Genomic DNA, 20,279 nt, shown 5'->3' on the forward strand with positions numbered 1-20,279 from the left:
ATGAGTTCCTCTTTCTCCTCTTCGCTCAGACACCTGTGATGTCACAAGGAGGGTTGCAAAAAGGAGGTCATTCGTGAATTTCCTCAAAAGATAGATTCACAGTCAAAATAGATTGTCACACAATACCTGATGACCTGAGGCAGCTCCAGCAGGTTCTTGCTCAGGTAATCGAACACGGTGCTCCTCAGCTTCAAGCAGCAGATCTCCCGAGCTAGATTCAGGTAGAATAGACAGCTCTCCGGCCGAAGCTCCTCAGTAAGCATGGACAAACACCGTGACAGGAAGGACTCAGCCAGGAGGTAGTTGCTGACCTCCACAAATAAAACACGTAAAGATAGTTTGTTTCCTTCCAGGACGGCCACAATAAACCAGTCATTTGATTAATGATGTTGATTGTGAGGTATTGACTAGTTTGTGTTTAGAATTTATTTTCTAGCTATTAAGCAATTATTCAATCACAAATTTCAAAACTATCAACCGTTTCATGTTTGAGAACAATGGGGTGTGTCCAGGTGGCAGAGAATGATTGACTACCTGTATGTACAAGCCCAACTCCTCCTCCCGGGGGGTGACAAACGTGTCCTTGAAGTAAAACTCCAACAGGCAGTGAAAAACAGCTGAGGACACGTGCTCCAGGTGGACCTTGTTCTCAGCTGCCTCCTTCATCCCCGACTGAGACAAAGCTCGGAAATACTCGGTGCACTCAGAAAGCCTTTTCAGGTCTGCCTGCTTGGTGAGTGAGTGAAAACGTTATTACTGAAAATGGAAGATGGTTCTTTTGAAATAAATACAGTGATGTGGAATTCGTGGACAAATAGTGAGAATCTGCAAATAGTTTTGCTGTTTACATAAATGCTTTGAATCAAAGAAAACTATAAATAAATCTGATTGTTTGGGATCCCCTGTTTGCCCATTAACAACGTCATCCTGCGTACCGACAACAAGTGTAGCAGCTGGTGCTCTGACACAACCTGGAGCTGAACACACTCGAGACGATAGAGATGATCGTGGACTTCAGGAAACATGCATCACCACAGCTGCCCATCACACTATCCAACTGCCCCGTGTCAACCATCGAGACCTTCATCAAATTCCTGGGAATCACAGTCTCCCAGGACATGAAGTGGGAGGTCAACACCAACTCCATCCCGAGAAAGGCCCAACAGAGGATGTACTTCCTGAGGCTGCTAAAGAAGCATGGCCTGCCACAGGAGGTGCTCCAACAGTTCTACATGGCAGTCATCAAATCAATCCTATGTTCTTTCATCACGGTTTGGTCCGGGGCCGCCAGAAAAATGGACAAAATACGACTTCAACGGACAGTTACGACGGCGGACTTTTTTGGGGGGGGCACCGCTCTTCCCACTCTTGAGGACTTGCACACTGCAAGAAACAGGTCACGGGCACAGAAAATTCTACGAGACCAGAGGTGTCAAAATCCGGTCCTTAAGGGCCGCCGTCCTACATGTTTTCCAAGTCTCCCTGTTGCAACGCACCTGATTCGAGGGAACGGGCTCAATGGACACACCTGATTCTAATGATCAGATCATCAGCAAGCTCTGCGGATGTGTGACATGAGCCTCTTCCCTTGAATCAGGTACGTTGCAATAGGAAGACTTGGAAAACATGTAGGACGGCGGCCCTCGAGGACCAGTTTGAGACTCCTGTACAAGACCCTTCGCAATCTGCCCACCACCTTTTCCAGCGACTCCCTGCAGGCAGGCACCACCGATCCATGCGCACGAAATCCAGCAGACATTTAAATAGCATCTTCCGCCTTGACATTAACTCTCTAAACAGTAACCCAAATATAATTGTATAGTGCCTCTTTGCAATTTTGCACAACCCTGTGGAACAGCAGCCCGTTACAATCATTGTAGCTCTAGCTCTGTACTCACTTAAACCACTGTTACTGACCTATATAATATGCAGCACTATGACACTTTGAGGCGCTCTCGGACATCTGCATCATTGCACTTGTTTTACTACAAATACGACAACTGATCACTTTAAAATGGTTCACTGATTTTCTGCACCAACTGTACAACTGTTATCGGATTGTATTCTACCACTTAAATAACTCTGATCCGTTGCACATTGTTTCCGTTGTTCCTGGTGCCACATATATTAAGGAATTAGATTGGCCTTTATTAGTGTCCCCCATACTTGTCATGTGTTTTTTATGATGAGATGAGCACAGCGTGTTCTACCGAAGACAAATTCCTTGTGTGTTCTACACACTTGGCCAATAAATATGATTCTGATTCAAAATGGAATAGGTTCACTCCAAAATTGAACAAAAAGACAACAAAACAGAACATCAATTTGGCAAATGGCAACTTAAATTGGGAAGACTTTTTGTTATATGCATTGGCACTTACGTGGAATGTATGCGTGCTGGTTATGACCATAACCATGCTTGCGCCATGGCCTCCTGAGTATGTGCGAAGTGCTATGTTACATTTCCACTCGTCAGAGTTTTCTTGGTGTGATGCGTTGGGACGGTTGTCACCTGCTCCCCTGGCACCAATTTTAGGAAAAACACTGCAAAGTTTCGCCAGACCATATTTCAGCCACACACATATCCAATCTAATATCGTTCCAAAACAATTCTCAAGACAGTTCATTTCAGGTGCAAGATACTAGAAAAAAAAACAAAGAAATAGTAATTTTGTCTTGCCCAGTTTGTTCTGGAGAAAGAACGATCCAGCCGGTTGAGCTGTGTAGTTGATTCAGTTTGGTCTATTTTTGGCACATGAAACTTGAACCTTCTGTGGGCTCCATTTTTACGGACACAAGGACCAAAGGAGTGGTGTCCAAACTACGGCCTAGGGGTCCTTTGGAGCCTGTCATCGGCAAAGCATGTTGCTTGCCAGGACTGTAGGATATAATATACCTAGTTTCTATACAAGCCTTTCAAAGCAGGAGAAAAAAAATTATAATCATTCACTTTCTTGTTTCTCACGAATCACACACCAGTCAGGAAGATGCACCGTATCCACATTTGTCATACGGCTCGATGAATGGATTTGTTCTAAAAATATTTACAACACTTCAACTCATTCACTGCCAGACGTGCAAAAATGTGTCCATTCAGTGCCAGGGTTTTTGTCATTGTCACTTGAAATCCAGGACACAGACAATATTGAGTTTTAGGACTACATAAACATTCAATACAGCATTCGAAACCTTAGACTCTCTTCATCAAAAAAAAAAGAGTTAATTCCGAAATTATGTGTCTGGAGTTATATTAGCTTGAATTGAGGGTGACTGTCCAAAATACAATGCAATACATATCTATTGGTTTATATAGCGCTTTAACAACAGATGAAGCAGTGTTAACATGGAAAAGGGAAAATGCTGTCCCCTTGTGGCAAAGCAAAAACATTGCCAGAGGCCATGGCTAGCGCTTTATTGGCAACCAAGCTTGAAAAAACAAAACCAACCAATGCGAGACTAGCGCATGGTTCATGACTTTAAAAAATGAAAAAAAAAAAAAAAAAAAAAAAAAACAAGCAGACTACTAAAAACACAGACTATTAGTACAAATATGTGGAAAAATATGAAGCTTACTATAATTGGAAATATGTTTCCTCACAACGCAACACATAAAATCAATAAATAAAATCATAAAATCAAGGTAATTGCTTCACATACGGTTAAAGTAATCACGTAACGTGACCCTTTGATCTATCTGTATGCAGTCTGTGGAAGAAAAAAATTCGGAGAAACCTTCTTCAAGAAACTTAAGTTTATTACATTATACAAACTGATAGTACAAGCAGGAGCAAAGCAAAACAGAGAACAGTATGTTTGGTCTGCATTTAAACACACTAGAAGAGTTCAACTTTTACTCAAGTACAACAGTGCTTGACAGACAGCAAAACAAGGTTTTCAAGCTACTTCATATATTTGATGTTGTGATCAACAAAATAAAAAAGGGTGAAGCAATATGTAAATTGTTTTCATTTTCATTCCTTAGAAGCTGTAGTTGTTTTCAGCAGTCATCTATAACATTGTTAAATGTAATACGCCTGTCCAGATTTTATTTTAAAGGGGACGGTAGTATCATATGAGTATTTGGGCTGTGCTGACAAGATCTGACAAACAAAATAGAAATCAGATGTAATTCTATGAGAATTTAAAAAATACAACAAAAATATACTAAAAATGTACAGCGCCAGACATAGGCAGAATTACTTTGCCAGATTTATTTATTTTTGTGTTGGAACATATGACTTAGTTCTCCTGAAAATGTTCAATCAATCAATCAAGTCTTGAGCTGAGGGTTTTCATATTGTCTTGAGTAAGTTTTGGTCATAATTATGCATCTAAAAGCACCCCTGGAACCTAAACATAACAAGAACCACTTACAGTAAAGTCTCGTTATATCGATATCGGATATATCGATAGTCCCGGTTATATCGATACTATTTCTATGCACGCACGGAGAAAATTACATGCAAACAGGGTCGGATATATCGATAGTCCCGGTTATATCGATATTTTTTCGGACTCCCTTGAATATCGATATAACGAGACTTTACTGTATTTGTTGAGTTTTGACCTATTTCCCATATAACCATTCTTGTAAATTAAAGTTTTTTTTCCCCTTATTATGTTTCGACATTTTTTCTTACAATTTACGACTCTTGTCAAATAATTATTACAAACCTTGTCATATGACAATGAAATTGTTTATTTCTTGGAACTGTGATTTTCTTTCACTCTTGTATTATTAGGACTTTTTATCATTCCCACACAATTATAACCAACTAAAAATGTTAACATTGCTCTAACCCTGGCTCAAATACTCCTATGTCCACGGTGGCGGGGAAGAAAAAAAAACAGAACGACATGTTTCAGCATACTGTTCGGAGCCCTGGTTCATATGTGCTTCTTCACATGAATGTGACTGAAACATCAGTCATCAGAGCAAAGTGAGGTAGTCAAAAATAAAGAAAAAAGTGTCTTCCGCAATGAAAGGACAAGACAAATGCTCATGTCAAAATATGGTCCACAATAGACTAGTGCATCAAAAATGTAAATGGTAGGTGGTGGAGGAATCGAACTAGATTTATAGAATTACATCATCTCACAGTTTGATTAGGAAAGCATGCTATGACTGTTTACATTACAACCAAGAGATCCAGGTAGATTGTTGAATGTACTTACAGAAGAACAGATTTTAAATGAGTGCAAGGAGGGCTTCAGGAGAAGAGCTTCTTTTGCTTGAAGTAAGCATCAAATCGAACCTGGGCGTAATCCTGGTAAATGATCACATCGTAGTCACAAGTACATACATACTGCACATGCATTTTTGTACCTTGAGTCATATGAGTTTGTTTGTTTTTTGATAAATGATACAGAACACTTGATGGTGTCAGAATACTTGACAATGACAACCAGCGGCAGAACTTCGTCAAAAAAGGGGTCAGAAAGGTACTTATCAGCACTTCTTGTTCTTAAAACTGGACATGACAAATAATTCATCATGTACATTTTATCAAAGTCTGCACAAAGTTCCCATTCATTCCAGACCTCTGCACCGTCAGGTTGGCGCGCCGACCTCTCGACCGCCCTCAATCAAGTTTCATCTATTGATATGCGGCACGCCTGAAGTATTGTTCCGCGCACATCTTTCAGATGTATGATAATGAGTATTGCTCGTGACTTAACGGGTGCCATTATGACGTTGCCCCTGTTGAGTTGGTCGTGTATTTCTACGTCTCAGGAATCGTTCTGCGTATATCTTTAAGATGTACGGTATAAGGCAGGGGTCGGGAACCTATGGCTCGCGAGCCATATATGGCTCTTTTGATGATTGCATATGGCTCGCCGATAAAACTAAATACATATTCTCGCTTTTTCGTTTCTTGTTGGGGCTGCAGTTGGCGGAAAGCGCAATTTTGATTGAATGACACTGACCGAGGTTGGCGGAAAGCACACTTTTGATCAGATGATACTGGCTGTCATGTTGAAACAGGTAAATGCCCCTATAAATAAGCCCGACAAGTAAAACAATGAGTACACTTCAGGCTGAATGCACCTGAGGATTCACCTTTGTGAAGAGAAAATGTTATGATTCTAATTTGCAGTGAAACAATACAATCTATGAAACAGTCGAATGTCAGTGGCACTATGACAAGCCCCATGCTAATGTTAGTATCAATATAATTCTGTGAGAGACAGCAGAAAGCAAGTGTGAAAGCAAATGAGCACTGTGCAGGCTAGCTAGCAGCAGCTTTGCCTATGGACCCGGCAAGTTGACTTTCATTCCGATCATTTGGCTGTATTTTTTTTTTTTTTTTTTTTTACCAATCATGAGGAACGGAAAAACATTCATATTTATGGCGAGTATTAACACAAAGTTATTTTAAATAATACATTCTGACATTTTGTTGAAATTACATGCGTGTTTGCATGCGAGTGCGTATGTGTGTGTGTGTGGCTCTCACTGAAAAACATTTCTAAATATTTTACTTTTATGGCTCTCTTAGTCAAAAAGGTTCCCGACCCCTGGTATAAGGTATCCCTCCCAGCCCTGCCTCCCCTTGCCCATACCCACTGCCACACTCACTGAACTCCAAGTACACGCTGCACGCTGTACTATCATCCTGAACTCTACGAACGGACGCACACACACATTATAGTGCAAAGGTTGCCTCGCAAACTTTTTACATCCAGTGGAGATATTACGGAACGGACGGACGGGATCATGAAATTAGCAAATATCACGCGGCAGTTATAAACACAAACAGTCGCAACGCATGCAGCTGGAACAATGTTACAATACTATTGTCTTAAAATGTATTCTTGATACAGCCACCCCCCCAAAAAAAAAGAATAGCAAGGGCGCACACACACACACCAAAAAGAGCAGTGCAAAGAATTAAGGTGTGAAATCATGATGACTAATGGTTGAATTCTATGTGATTATGTTATTTCAAATTATTAAATTATATAATATTAAATTATCAAATTAAGTTATTTGTTTTATTTATGTATTTATTTTATTAAAAGGTACCACTGTAATATTCCCAAACAGAAAAAATAAAGGTTCGCTCCTTACCATGTAGCCAAACTCAATCTTGGAGAGCTTGGCTTGGATGATGGACCACAGGCCCCACAGGAAGTGTGACGCTAACGCATACCTGCACAGAAGCAATGACAGTCTCTCAGAATTGTGTTGCGATTTTGTTGTTGTTGTTGTAAACAAGTTTTACACCCTGCTTTACCGGTTGGCTTCAATGATGATATCTTCCTCCAACTGCCTCTGGTCCACACTTGGATCGCTGTATCCTCCGTGCTCCTTTAGATAACTTCGGATGAAATGAAGCTGCAGGGGGGGGATATTTTTCAGCAACAATAGTGAGATTTCTTTTATGGTTCTTGGACGCTCTTTGTCATAATTACACAAAAAAATGACATTATCTTAAAATTCTGACTGCTTTTTTGCAAATATTTAAAAAATGTTTTTCATTTTCTGGAACCAAAAAAGCGAACAGTGTAAAACATGACTCAACTCAACTTTATTCAGTAAAAAACATTTTTTATTTACATTACTCTGAATATTTCTTCGATGAGAAGGTTTCTTCAGCCGTCATTTGTACTTTTTGAAGGTGTCGGACGTTTCGCCTCCTATCCAAGAGGCTTCGTCAGCTGAAGAAACCTTCTCATCGATGGACCACTCCTGTACGACTGAGAGCTTACTCTTACTATTTCTGTGAAAGTGTCATTTTTTTCCCTCTGTACGATGACAATTTTTGTTGAGAATTTGCACCCATTTAACAAAATGGGAACTTTGCCCCCATGTCATTCTCTTAAAATCAATCTGTTCTTGTTTGTATTTACAAATTGTCTTTTTTTTCTTCTCCCTCAGAAGATTTTGTTGTTATTCCTCTCCATGAGGAGCGACCGCATCTTTTCTATTTTTATTTAGTCTCATTCCCTCTAACATTTTTCCTTCTGGCGCATGTTCAAGATGAACTCAGAATTCCACTAGAGGGCACTGACACAAACAACTACAATGTATCGTGGAGATACATTGTAGTTGGATAACGATGGAGAATGCAACTGGATAAACTGGTTTTTACTGAGATCTGGACCAAAAATGTTGCCGATAGCAATATAGTGATGGTCAGTTAATCAATAATTTGTAAACGTGAATAACTGCCTAGTGCAACTGAATTCAATTTTGATCAAGCAGCAAATAAAAGATGCAAATGTGTACAAACCTGTTGCTCTCTGCTTGGGTAATCCTCTGGCGTGGCTTTGTAGAAGGGCCACTGGTTGTAAGTGTAGTCGTACATCCATTCGCAGAAATGGTTCCCAAAATCGAACCCCCTAAATAATACGCAATGAACATGAAAACAGACACTTACAAAGTTTATAGAAAGCCACATTTCAAACATGACGTCACCTGTAGTTGTAGCTGCTGTACTCAAAGTCTATGAGCATCAGACGGTCTGTTTCACTTTGGTCTCCTTTGTGCAGCAGCAGAACATTACCTACACAGACAAAAGTATTCTTATCGTGTGCTTCAGCACAAGTACAGATACAATAATTGGCTTAAAGGACAACCGACGCCTCCGGACAAGTTGTGTCCATAATTTGTAAAATCACTTCAAATGACTTCTAATGAGCGTATTTTACAAATATTCCATCGCATATAGCTGTATATAAAGTTTCAAGACTCACGCTGAATATTCAGGAAGTCTTGTTTTCAAGTTGAGAACAATCCCCACGTGACGTCACGTTTGGAACGCCCCTGACCAAGAAGGCGACCACACAATGCATTTTGCGGTACTTTGTTTGGTCTGAAAAGTTCGTGTTGATCCTTGTTGATGGCGAAATTACAAGGAAAACACATAAATAACTCGATGGTGAATTGTTGTGTGTTGCACCAAGACAACTATTTGATATTCGCTGACACAAATTCCCAGCAGACAAATCAGCCCATTTCCAACGGAGCTTGGGCGCCATCTTCTGCATTTTCTGTGTGCTACATTTCTGTCATTTGCGGCTCAAATTGATATGGGAGGACTCCTTCAACCGATTGCAAACATGTATGCTTTCCTCTTCAGAACTATTTGAATCATATTCATAACTGGATGAGTAACAGGAAAGCATCTTCTCCGAATCTGAAGCCATTGTTTTGATTCTCAAGCAAGGCAAGACGTCTTGGCGTGACGTCACGAACTGGGGGCGGGACGAACTGAAAATCCCCAATTCGCAGCTCAATTTGTTGCAGTTTCAGCACACTTTAAGTCATTTTTGCATTTGACTAAAATATAATGTTTTGCATTTGACTACAATATCAGCCTGCGTGTTTTGGGTATTTTAGATGCTACAAAACGTTTTTCTGATGTCAGTTAGGAAACCAAAAAATGGTGTCGGTTGTCCTTTAAAGCATAGACAAATATAAGGGAAATGAGCCTCTTTTTACCAAGTAACAAAGAGAAAAAGTATTTGTATTTTATTACGACATACCCCTCGCAAATGCAAACCTGATCATTGTGCACACAAATTACTGTAAACATTTATGCCCAAGCTGTTAGTTGTGTGTATATCCTAGGAGAGAGGAGGAGAGAGCATTTTTTTTTTTTTTTACCTTCTTGGACATCATTGTGGCAGAAGACAACAGGCGATGGTGTTGCTGCGAGTAACTTACTGCGAGTGAAACAAGAGTGGGAGACATGTGGTTTACGAAATAAACAGTGAATGACAGCACAAGACATTCTGAAACATGCAAATGATTTGAACAGTCAATAAATTTGCCATTAAAATGCTTCTTATGGAACTGCAAATGAAAAAAACACAAGTCCAAAATATTACTCAATGATCAAATTACTCAGTTAGTCTTTGACAAAATGGTGACCTACAGCAGTTCCTTGCAAATGTGTGCTTTTTCCATTTGTGCGCATGATTACGTTTTCTACTATTCAAAATTACAAAAGTTAAGAGCTCACAGGTTGGGTGAAACATTCGGAAGACTCAGAATCAAATGAAATAAAGCTGCACGGGGGAAAAGCAAAATATTTGTCACCAAGAATAGTGAGATATTTTTGAATTGCTTCTGGATGCTGTGTCATAATTAAAATCATGACTATTCTCTCGCAAATACTTAAAAAATGTTCTTTATTTTCTTGAACCAAAAAGGTGGACAGTTTAGAATATGACTTTCTATCTCAATCTTATTCAGTATTAAAAACATTTTCCATGTACATAACCGTGACTATTTTTGTGAAAGTATGTTGTTTTCCCCCCTGTACTATGACAGAAAGAATTTAAAGGACAACCGACGCCTACGGACAAGTTGTGTCCATAATTTGTAAAATCGCTTCAAATGACTTCTACTGTGCGTATTTTACTAAGACTCCACAGCATATAGCTATATTTTACATTTCAAGACTCACGCTGAATATTCCGGAAGTCTTGTTTTTGAGTTGGTGAAGAGTCCTGACGTCACGACATGGAAGGAACACCCCTGACCGAGAAAGGACACACTGTTGCAGTCTTTTCATCACGTCAATGCATTTTGCGGTACTTTGTTTGGTCTGAAAACTTGGTGTTGATCCATGTTGATGGCGAAATTAGAAGGAAAACACATGAATAACGCGATGGTGAATCGTTGTGTGTTGCACAGAACAACTATTTGATATTCGCTGACCAAAATTAACAGGAGACAAATAAGCCCATTTCCACGGAGCTTGGGCGCCATCTGACACGGAATAAATTCTTTAATCGATTGCAAACATGTATTCTTTCCTCTTCAGAAGTATTTGAATCATATTCATAACTGGATGAGAAACAAGAAAGCATCTTCTCCGAATCTGGAGTCATTGTTTTGATTCTCGAGCAAGGCAAGACGTCTTGACGTGACACCACGAACAAGGGGGTAGGACCTTCTGAAACTGGCCACTTCCGGGTTCAAATTGAAGTCGTTTTTAGACACGTCTGTGCAAGCTCTCAGTCGTACAGGAGTGGTCCATCGATGAGAAGGTTTCTTCAGCCGTCATCTGTACAGTTTTGAAGGTTTCGGACGTTTCGCCTCCTATCCAAGAGGCTTCGTCAGCGAACTAAAGTCTGACTGGTCGTATCGGCCCTATTTATATATCCCTAATGTCCAGGCATGGCGGCGCCGGACACAGCTATGATAGGTCACTACTCTCAGGTTGGGGGGAGCAGAGGACCCCTCCCTGTTGCCCCACTGATTGTTCCTACATTCCTGACTAACGACTGGCCTATTTCCCCCCCTCCCACCGGTATCATCTCATCAGCATAACGAATGTTGCCTAACCTGTTTTGCCTAAGCAGGCTATTGTATGAACGATCCAAATTGAACCTCACCCCACCAGACCAGTTTAAAGAAGGATTTTGTTGTTTTATAAGAATCACTTCTTTTACCCCCCTTTCAAACCATCTATGTTCTTTCGCTAAGATTTTAACCTCATTGTCGTCAAATGAGTGGTTGCTAGCTTTTAGGTGCAAATGTACTGCCGATTGAGGCCCACTTGTATTATCCCTGCGATATTGATAAAGTCTTTTTTTGAGAAGTCTCCCCAATGTACTGCTCTTTAAAAGCTAGCAACCACTCATTTGACGACAATGAGGTTAAAATCTTAGCGAAAGAACATAGATGGTTTGAAAGGGGGGTAAAAGAAGCGATTCTTATAAAACAACAAAATCCTTCTTTAAACCAGTCTGGTGGGGTGAGGTTCAATTTGGATCGTTCATACAATAGCCTGCTTAGGCAAAACAGGTTAGGCAACATTCGTTATGCTGATGAGATGATACCGGTGGGAGGGGGGGGAAATAGGCCAGTCGTTAGTCAGGAATGTAGGAACAATCAGTGGGGCAACAGGGAGGGGTCCTCTGCTCCCCCCCAACCTGAGAGTAGTGACCTATCATAGCTGTGTCCGGCGCCGCCATGCCTGGACATTAGGGATATATAAATAGGGCCGATACGACCAGCCAGACTTTAGTTCGCTGACGAAGCCTCTTGGATAGGAGGCGAAACGTCCAAAACCTTCAAAATAGTTTTTAGACACTAAGTCATTTTTATTGGTGTTTTGCATTTGACTAAAAATATCGTCCTGCGTGTTTTGGGTATTTTAGATGCTATAAAACGTTTTTCTCATGTCAGTTAGGAAACAAAAAAGTGGTGTCGGTTGTCCTTTAATTGTCCCACAGTGGGGAAATTTGCAATGTAGTGTTAGTCTTATAGAATATAGTTTTGTTCGGATGTTAGAGAATATAACTGTATCCTTTGTAGAATAAAATATGTAATATAAATTATATTTATCCGCCACACCCCTTTTTGTACTTTTCTCCAATGTTTTTTTCTTGACAAAAATATGGATTCCAATTACATTACAAATTAAATTTTATTCTCACAATGCACACACTCATTTTGTTTCCCCAAAAATAAGTTTTTTTTCACATGACATACCTTGTTTTCTTTGAGAATATTTTTTTCCAACTGTTATTGCATTGACAGCTACTTACGCTGTCTTTGTGTTGTCATATTGTTGTTGTTTTTTTTATTCCGAAGATGGCGGCGCGTGAACACACAGCGGCTCCCCTCTCTCTCCCGGCAAATTGGCGTTTTCGTGTTTATTATTTTTGCTAAAGTCATTATAAGTGCCTTGCATGCTGGGTCCAAGAGGACAGTATTTTCATCTGTGCTGTATGTCATATATATTAGCATATTTGGCAATAAAGCTGACTTTGACTTTACGGTAGTTAGCTGTTTATCTATTTGTCGTCATAATAATAATAATAATAATATTAATAATAATAATAAATTTAATGTATAAGTGCCTCTCAAGGTCATATGATTTATAAGTGGGTTCTTGGAAAATATCTCCACTGGATGGAAAAAGTTTGAGGCAACCTTTGCACTATGATGTGTGTGCGCGAATGTGCGTGCACGTGTGCGCATATTTATAACAATATTTGGAGTAAATGTACCATCAAGGACTGCAACACGACCTGTATCTAAGATTTTGATAAGGGATCATGCAGAGTGACGCCTGCTCACATGGACTATTGAGAGGAGAAGGCACTGGGACAAAGGTCAGCTGCTTTCCCAATGAAGGCAAAAATCAAGTGAGCTCTATTCTAAATTCACAATCTAATTATGTAATTGTTTTTATCCCCTGTTGTATAAACCCGTTTTATGAGCACTTTCCATTCGTAGTAAAACAATGACATTGCACACATTATCATTTCAGGGCTCATAAGTACACTGTAAACCCAAACAGTACTACTGACTTAAAGTCATTGAGGTCAGTCAACTCAAAAGCCGATTTTTTGTATCAAAAACTCAAACGTTTTGAGTTTTTGAATGAGTCCTGTGTTTTTAATTTGCAGTAGATCAATACTTTTGAGTTCATGGCAATCGTTTACTCGAACATTTTGAGTTCACGGGAGGAAGCTGCGTGATGACGTCACTGCGTGCTCTCATTGGACGCCATTTGAATTCTCAACGGCTGAATCTGGCAGAGACCGACGGATTATTTATTTTAAATTAGGGTGGAAAGACAAACAATCGTATTTAATATCAATGTCATCCACCGCTCGAGCCAAGGACTTCTCGTAATGTTACGAGCTCTTCTGTGGTAAGTTGGATTTTTTTTTTTAAACGTTTCTTGTTTGTAGAAAGACAAAGCAGTGTTATTAAGAGAATTGTGCGGCGCAGGTTTGTTTGGGCGGTGGTGGAGTAACAACTATCACGAGGTGATAAAAAGTTATGTTTGTGTCGGCGAAGGTCTGAGAATAATCGTCAAATGGGTGTTAAATTAAGTTTTATATGAACTTCAAAAGTTATAAGAGAAGGCACTCAGTAAATATAATGCTAGCCAATGCTAGCCAAATGAAATATCACTCTGTACAATTAGTGTAGTTTTAAATGGTCATTCATGTTTAAACATACAACTTTTTAAATGTATTTTTGAAACTGCAAACACCATTTTTCAAACTGCAAACACCTGACTGGCTTGATGGCATCATTTAATCTGGTAAATTAGATTATTTATTCAATTTAAAAAGTAAACATGGATCAGGGTGTTTTATTAAATGAAATGATTACATTTGTTGTCTGTTTTTTCTATTCAACCTTTTAGCCCCAGGGTGGAAATTGAGTAACACCACCATTATCTAAGGTATGTTTACATTTTTATTAATGCTACATGCAAATTTCCCCATTGTGGGACGAATAAAGGTATTCTGATTCTGATGATTAATCACCCGAATCATATTAAAAATAATACATGTATGTACATGTATGTATTTTTTTATATTGAACAGAATTTTACCTAAACTTAATTCTCCATAGGTCTCCATAGGCCACTGTCTTGGGTTTGAGATGCTGAAGACAAGTACTGCAATGTTAAGCTCCTGTCGCTTTCCCCAAATTAAAACTTGGCTTTTAACTACTCTTGCTTTTGATAAAGAACAGCATAATATACACGAGACACAGTCTGGCCCTTCGTGCTCTCCATGCATACCTACGAGAAGATGACTCACAGTTCTTCAAAACATGCAATGTATGTATTGCCTGACTTAACACAAATGTCTATTGATGTATTTTGCAGTGGGAAGAGGATCCAGACATTGAAAACATTCCTGTCACACTTCTCTCCGTGACAACTGACAACAAGCGCCATCTTGTTTAACCCCAACAGCATTTCTGTTGTGATAGAAGATGGCATTATTGTGAGATGTCTCCCCAGGTTGGATGATACACACCTCCTCTTGTTTGGTTTAATGTATGCACTGCATTTAGATTCTCCCAAAAAATTAATCCACACATTCACCTTCATTCAGAAAATACTGCTGTGTCTTGATGATAACAGACCACTTAAACCACGCCTGCTAAATTTGAAAAATGCTTTGTTCCGCAATATTGAAGGCCTCCAATATTACAGAACAAAGCAACACTGGATAAGTAATTTCATAGTTTTACTCTGCTTTGTATACCTAAACATTGATGTACTTTTTGTGACTGATTTTCTATTCATAATTTGATGTGTAAACCTGGATTTCACCAAAATGTCTTTTTTCATTTCATGAATACTGTTTGTTTTTAGTAAGTTTTACTTTGATTTGCACCTTATAACGAGTACACTGAAAGTACTCGTTATAACGAGTACACTGTATTCTCTTGTAATTATACAAGTATATGCTTGTCAGAGAATTTATTTTTTAACAGAACAGCAGAGTATAATTTGTTGTTTTTTTCTGTTTTGTTTTGTTGTTGTGTTTATTTCACATCTTTATCACGATGTTGTGTTAATTACGAAAAAAGCTCAGGGGTTTATTTGTTGTTTTGGTACGTGGACATGCTGTGCATTTGATACTGTTATCATGAATGTTTTATCAAAGGTTGTTTTAAACCTTAATAAAAAAATGCACTAAAACAGACGTGAGGTGGGTTTTTGTTTTTAGACATAGAAGGCAAATGTAAGTACAGTATACATATATTTTTTTCATGTAACATTATAAATTTGAGTTGGTTACGCTTAAATATGAAACCTAATTTTAACTTAAAAAATAAGATAACAAGAAAACATTAGAGTAAACTGAAAGTACATCTTTTAAGTTCATTCAAACTCATAACATTTATGTCCAAACAAACTCATAACATTTAAGTTCAGTAAAACTCATAAAATGTATTTCCACTACTCAAAAATTTTGAGTAAACTGTACTCAAAAATTTTGAGTACAGTTTACTCAAACATTTTGAGTAAACTGTACTCAAAAATTTTGACGTAATCAGTTGCCATAAGAATTTTGAGTACTTTCAACTTGTTGGGTTTTACAGTGTAAATTGTAAGTAAATATAAGTAAATCATCTCAGACCAGCCGTAATTAGAATCATTCCAGTGCTACAATTGTTTTTGGAGTTATAATTTACAGTAGTGTAAAAGCACTATGTATCATGCCGGAAATTATAATTATGGTAATAATAGCATGTTATGATGTTTTTGTAATAAATTACCATATTATTTTTTTATTTGATTCGAACAAATTGACAATGAATTTCAATGAATGCATTGCTTTATATTAACTAATCAAATACAGTATTGGTTTGTGAAATGGAAAAAAAACAGAAAAAAAGTCAACTGAAATTCAGTTTTACATTGTTCATTTATTACTTTAAATGTCAAATATAAACTGAAATAGCCAAATTTTATTCATTCACTCTATTCATAAATTGCTGTTTTTTAATTTTACAAAAAGGAACGTACTCACAATTTGAATTACGTATGATTTTAACATACTGTTCACTTTATTTTGTTTTATAAGATTTGATATCACTTGAATGAATGAACAGAGTGCCGGGGTTTCTACTGCTATTACTGTTGAATTTGCTCAATTGTTCACTTCATAAAAAATATTATGACTCAATTATGTTTTGATTATGTCATATTAAATCTAAAAAAATATTTGATTTTTCTGATTCATTTTTGCGTATCGTATAGATCTTGACACTGTTATTGGACTCAAAGCGTTGTTTTAGTCATGAAGTAAGCAGTAAATCTACTCACCGGAGGTTCTTGAGCTCCACTGACAGGTTGTGCTCCATTAGTTTCTTGTACTTCTTCACGTGGGTGTCACGTGTAAAAGTCAGCGTCAACACTTGATCCATGTATCTAACGCACAGGTGTCAAAGTCAAGGCTCGGTAGCCAAATCCGGCACGCCACATCATTTTATTCAGCCCGCGAAAGCAAATTAAGCATGTCAAGTGCCGAGACAAAATTTAAAATGGTCAATAATAATAACAATAACATGTATTAGTCTTGACTTCAGATAGGAAAACTACTTATTCATTAATTTGTTGTGTGTTCTGTACGTAATATATTAAAGAGATTAAACATTCTGATGGTTTCCCCAAATTCAAAGCGGTCATCGAGAGGAAACCATAACTGCAATGTGGCCTATGGCAAAAAATAGGTTAGACACTCCTGATCCAATGGTAGCCAACATGCAACATGAGTAAACAAGCGTGAATGATGTGAGGAGATAGACTTTGGCCACTTACTTGTTAATGGTCGCAAACAGCCAGGTGGGCTCTTTGTTAAAGGGCATAACCATTTTGTGAAAACGTGCCACCTTGGTGGCAATTTCGGCGGAGATGCTGGCGTCTGAAAGCTGATCTGTGCGCATGCGAGTGTTCTGTGAAAAGGAAAAACAGATGCCCAAAAAGTGTATTTTGTACTTATACCCAGGCCTTTAGTGGACATTTAATCCACCTCTTAATAACATTACTATTATATCGCAGTCATTGAAACTAAATGTTACTATGTGAAATTTAGTAAATATAAGAAGGTAAGTGTTACATAAAATATGGTTGGCCATGTTTAATAATTAAAATAATCATACTCATCAGAGCTGCCAGGTCATTATTTTATTGCTATCGTTTTGTCTTTACAAAGCTATGAGAAAATAGAAAGGTAACCAACTACCATTCCTAATGTAGTTGAACTTACATTGGTCAACACGACTGATTCTGAAAGCGCCCCGGGTAAGTTAGGCTCACATGGTACTGAGGTTAGACACCCCAAAAAATGTCAAAAACATAATACTGAAATGCTGCAAAATTAACACAAAAAAGAATATGTTAACATAAAACTGAAATGCTGCAAAATTAACATAAGAGGCTCTTGGCCTGGCGTTCCCAACCAATCCATAGCTTCGACCGGTAGTCAATGGATCTTTCCCAACTAGATTACGAGGGGCATAGGAAGAAATGAGGAAGTGGGTGGATTGTGTCTGTAGATAGTGCTAATATTATACATGTTTGTGTTAGTGTACACCACATGCTAAATAACCTATCAATTTAATCAAAGAAAGTATTTCAAAAATAAAACAAGAAATGTCACCTTTGACTTCCGGCAGCGAAGCATTTTAATGTGGTACATGTGAGCTACGGTTGTAATGTTGCTACCATTAGCACGCTTCAAAAGTAAATCCCAAAACTCTGCTTGGTCGGTATCCCTACTCTTAAGAATGAATTAATAAAACATGAGATGTTCGGTTGTAAATGAAGATCAGTGTCTTACCGGAAGATACTGCTCCAAACGCCCTTCTGGGAAGATGCCGTACAATTTGGGTCCCAAAGTCCGTTCGGCCAGGATGGCAAACATGACGCTCTCCAACACCAGCGAGTCTACGCCCTGGAGGATGGCACCGTAGACTCTGAGGAGCACCTGACGGGGCTCCGCCCCCACACACGCCAAGTGGTCAGGCAGGCTGCACAGGTACAGAAGATTACTCAGGCCACCACTGAAAAACAGCAACAAAACATAATCATCACCATGATCATCCTCAACATCACATTTGTATTTCACTGGGGCTCAAACAAGATTGTGTCAAAAATAGGAACCAAGGCTTTGTGTTTTTGTGCGACATGATCATGGGAGATAAAATTATTTATCCATTAAATACGACAGAAAGGTAATGGATGAAGACAAATGTGGGGGTGGCATATTTTGTATATTAGTTGATTATGATGAAAATCTGGCACCATGTTGTTAATAAAATAATGTTTTATTTCTTTATCCATAATCATATACATATATCAGACATTTACACAGCTTCTTCCCCCAAGCCATTGACTCTTTGAACAGTAGCCCAAATGGAACTGTATAGTGCCTGTTTGCAATTTTTTTGATGATGATACTAGTGCAGTGTGTTCGACCGGAAACAAATTCCTTGTGTGTTCTACATACTTGGCAATAAAGATGATTATGATTCTGATATATCAAAAGACAGTTGTAGTTTTTTACTGTGGGGTTTGCTCCCTATCACAGGCAAATAATCGAGGTTCACCGTTTCCTTCTGGTGACATTTTCTTTTTGGTGGTGTGCGATGACATTTTTAGTTTCTGAAAAGGCAGCCCAGTAGAAGAAGGAAGAGAATGTTAAACAGCAGCAATCATTTCCACAAAACAAAGAAAATATATAACAATGAATAGTGTTGTATCCCATTTGTAAGTGTTGCTCGTTCGTTTATTTGCAAAGTTAGCAGTTGCTTGGGGTTTGGTATTACCATAACAGCCTTACTAATTTACATTTGCCTGTCTTGAGCAATGAGTATTAAATGTTAGCATTAGGCAATTACACTTTTACTCTTACAGGTATGTTGTATGGTTGATTATTTTGAGTGATTATAACGAGTAATTGACATTAGCTTTATGTTTTGTTTTACACTAAGCTTATGGCAAGTGTGCGTTTCACTTTTTGACAATTGTATGAGCACATTTTCTTTCCAGCCATAAAGCAGGTCCTGTGTTGCATGTTGTATATGACTTTTAATTGTACATATTTCACTGAGCAGTCCTTCATATATAGTGAATGTTGTTTTGTCATCCAGGTTCGTTAAATGTGAAAAGTTGCAAACGCCTTCATCGGGCTTTTGTCAACAGTTTTAATGGCTGCAAACTGTTTGCCAAGATTTTTTTTGCAATTGGATAGCAGCTGAATACTTCACGCGTTTACGTGAATTTTCAAAGTGTGTGACGACAAACAAAAATAGTACAATATTCAAAATATATTCTCTCTATATTGGGGATTTTCACAGAGCACGATATTGTCCATACGGTGTGCCCCACCATAAACGGGGGCTCGGTATGTCGAAATGACCGCATAAACTTCTTGAAAAACCTTTAGACATACATAGCACAAAACGATGTTTAAATTATTCGGTAGTCACCTGACGATGCTGATTTGAAAGTCCATTATTTTGATGGTCTTCCATGCACCGGACAAGAAATCTCGGCACCAAGCGAATGCCCTCTCCTTCGTTTCCCGGTCCACATCCACAGTCCTGCCACCCTTGAAGGACTCCGCCTCAGAGTCGTCGTCGCCATTGGAACCCAAAAGTGGACTCGGGGTTCTTGAGGTTCTTTCGTGGGCGAGAATAAGCAACTCGTAGCTAGTGGGCTTCTTCCCGTCCATGGGCGCCGCGTCGCCACTTACATTGCCGCCTGCCTGCATTGTGAGTTCCTGGGATAAGAGTCGAGGAGAACCGGGGCAAACTATGGGTCGGAGAGAGCGACAACGGGTTACTGGTGATGGACGGAGCACGCCAGCAATGCCCACTAACCGGAAGACCAAGGCATATTTAGTTAATCGCATAAGGTCAATCTTTTATCGTCATCGGGAAATCCGCTTCAACGCAGACTTCGCCAGCACACTGGGAGCCACGTGACGACCTTTGACTGTGCTCCCAATTGTCCAATCGCAGTTCATTTCCGGGTTGGAAGACG

General features: G+C 38.8%; 2 protein-coding genes and 1 long non-coding RNA gene across 6 annotated transcripts in view; 1 reads left to right on the plus strand and 2 right to left on the minus strand.

The window, feature by feature from the left end:
* LOC148897995 (kelch repeat and BTB domain-containing protein 11) overlaps positions 1-3,601 on the minus strand; it is a 6,458-nt gene extending 2,857 nt beyond the window's left edge. The window contains exons 1-4 of one of the 2 annotated variants that reach the window (XM_088996714.1): positions 2,382-3,601; positions 535-726; positions 127-311; positions 1-33 (exon numbers count right to left, since the gene is read on the minus strand). The exon at positions 1-33 is cut by the window's left edge and continues 307 nt beyond it. In XM_088996714.1, coding sequence (XP_088852840.1) covers positions 1-33; positions 127-311; positions 535-726; positions 2,382-2,627 — 656 coding nt within the window. In that variant the 5' untranslated portion in view covers positions 2,628-3,601. Of the gene's footprint in view, positions 34-126; positions 312-534; positions 730-2,381 lie in introns of both variants that reach the window. The other variant, XM_088996715.1, reaches the window with a different exon arrangement.
* On the minus strand, positions 2,405-20,237 carry chkb (choline kinase beta). Of its 2 annotated transcripts, none has more exons than XM_088996718.1 (10): positions 19,724-20,237; positions 18,073-18,295; positions 17,052-17,185; positions 16,557-16,661; positions 9,614-9,672; positions 8,423-8,510; positions 8,238-8,346; positions 7,239-7,339; positions 7,073-7,154; positions 2,405-2,544 (listed from the first exon to the last, which is right to left on the minus strand). In XM_088996718.1, exons 1-10 carry the CDS (start codon positions 20,146-20,148, stop codon positions 2,533-2,535), a joined length of 1,338 nt encoding a protein of 445 aa, XP_088852844.1. In that variant the 5' UTR covers positions 20,149-20,237; the 3' UTR covers positions 2,405-2,532. The 2 variants fall into 2 exon arrangements, with proteins under 2 accessions (XP_088852844.1, XP_088852843.1); XM_088996717.1 differs by lacking the exon at positions 2,405-2,544 and adding an exon at positions 3,770-5,267 and having other exon boundaries at positions 19,724-20,236.
* Positions 12,054-15,532, plus strand: LOC148897997 (uncharacterized). Of its 2 annotated transcripts, none has more exons than XR_016115019.1 (3): positions 12,054-13,625; positions 14,130-14,168; positions 14,342-15,532. It is a non-coding gene; the product is annotated as an uncharacterized LOC148897997 (long non-coding RNA). The 2 variants fall into 2 exon arrangements; XR_016115018.1 differs by having other exon boundaries at positions 14,601-15,532.
* Positions 20,238-20,279: the final 42 nt, after the last annotated feature.

The sequence above is a fragment of the Hippocampus bargibanti genome, linkage group LG05, assembly GCF_051943395.1.
Source record: "Hippocampus bargibanti isolate YZ-2025 linkage group LG05, ASM5194339v1, whole genome shotgun sequence".
Taxonomy (NCBI): domain Eukaryota; kingdom Metazoa; phylum Chordata; class Actinopteri; order Syngnathiformes; family Syngnathidae; genus Hippocampus; species Hippocampus bargibanti.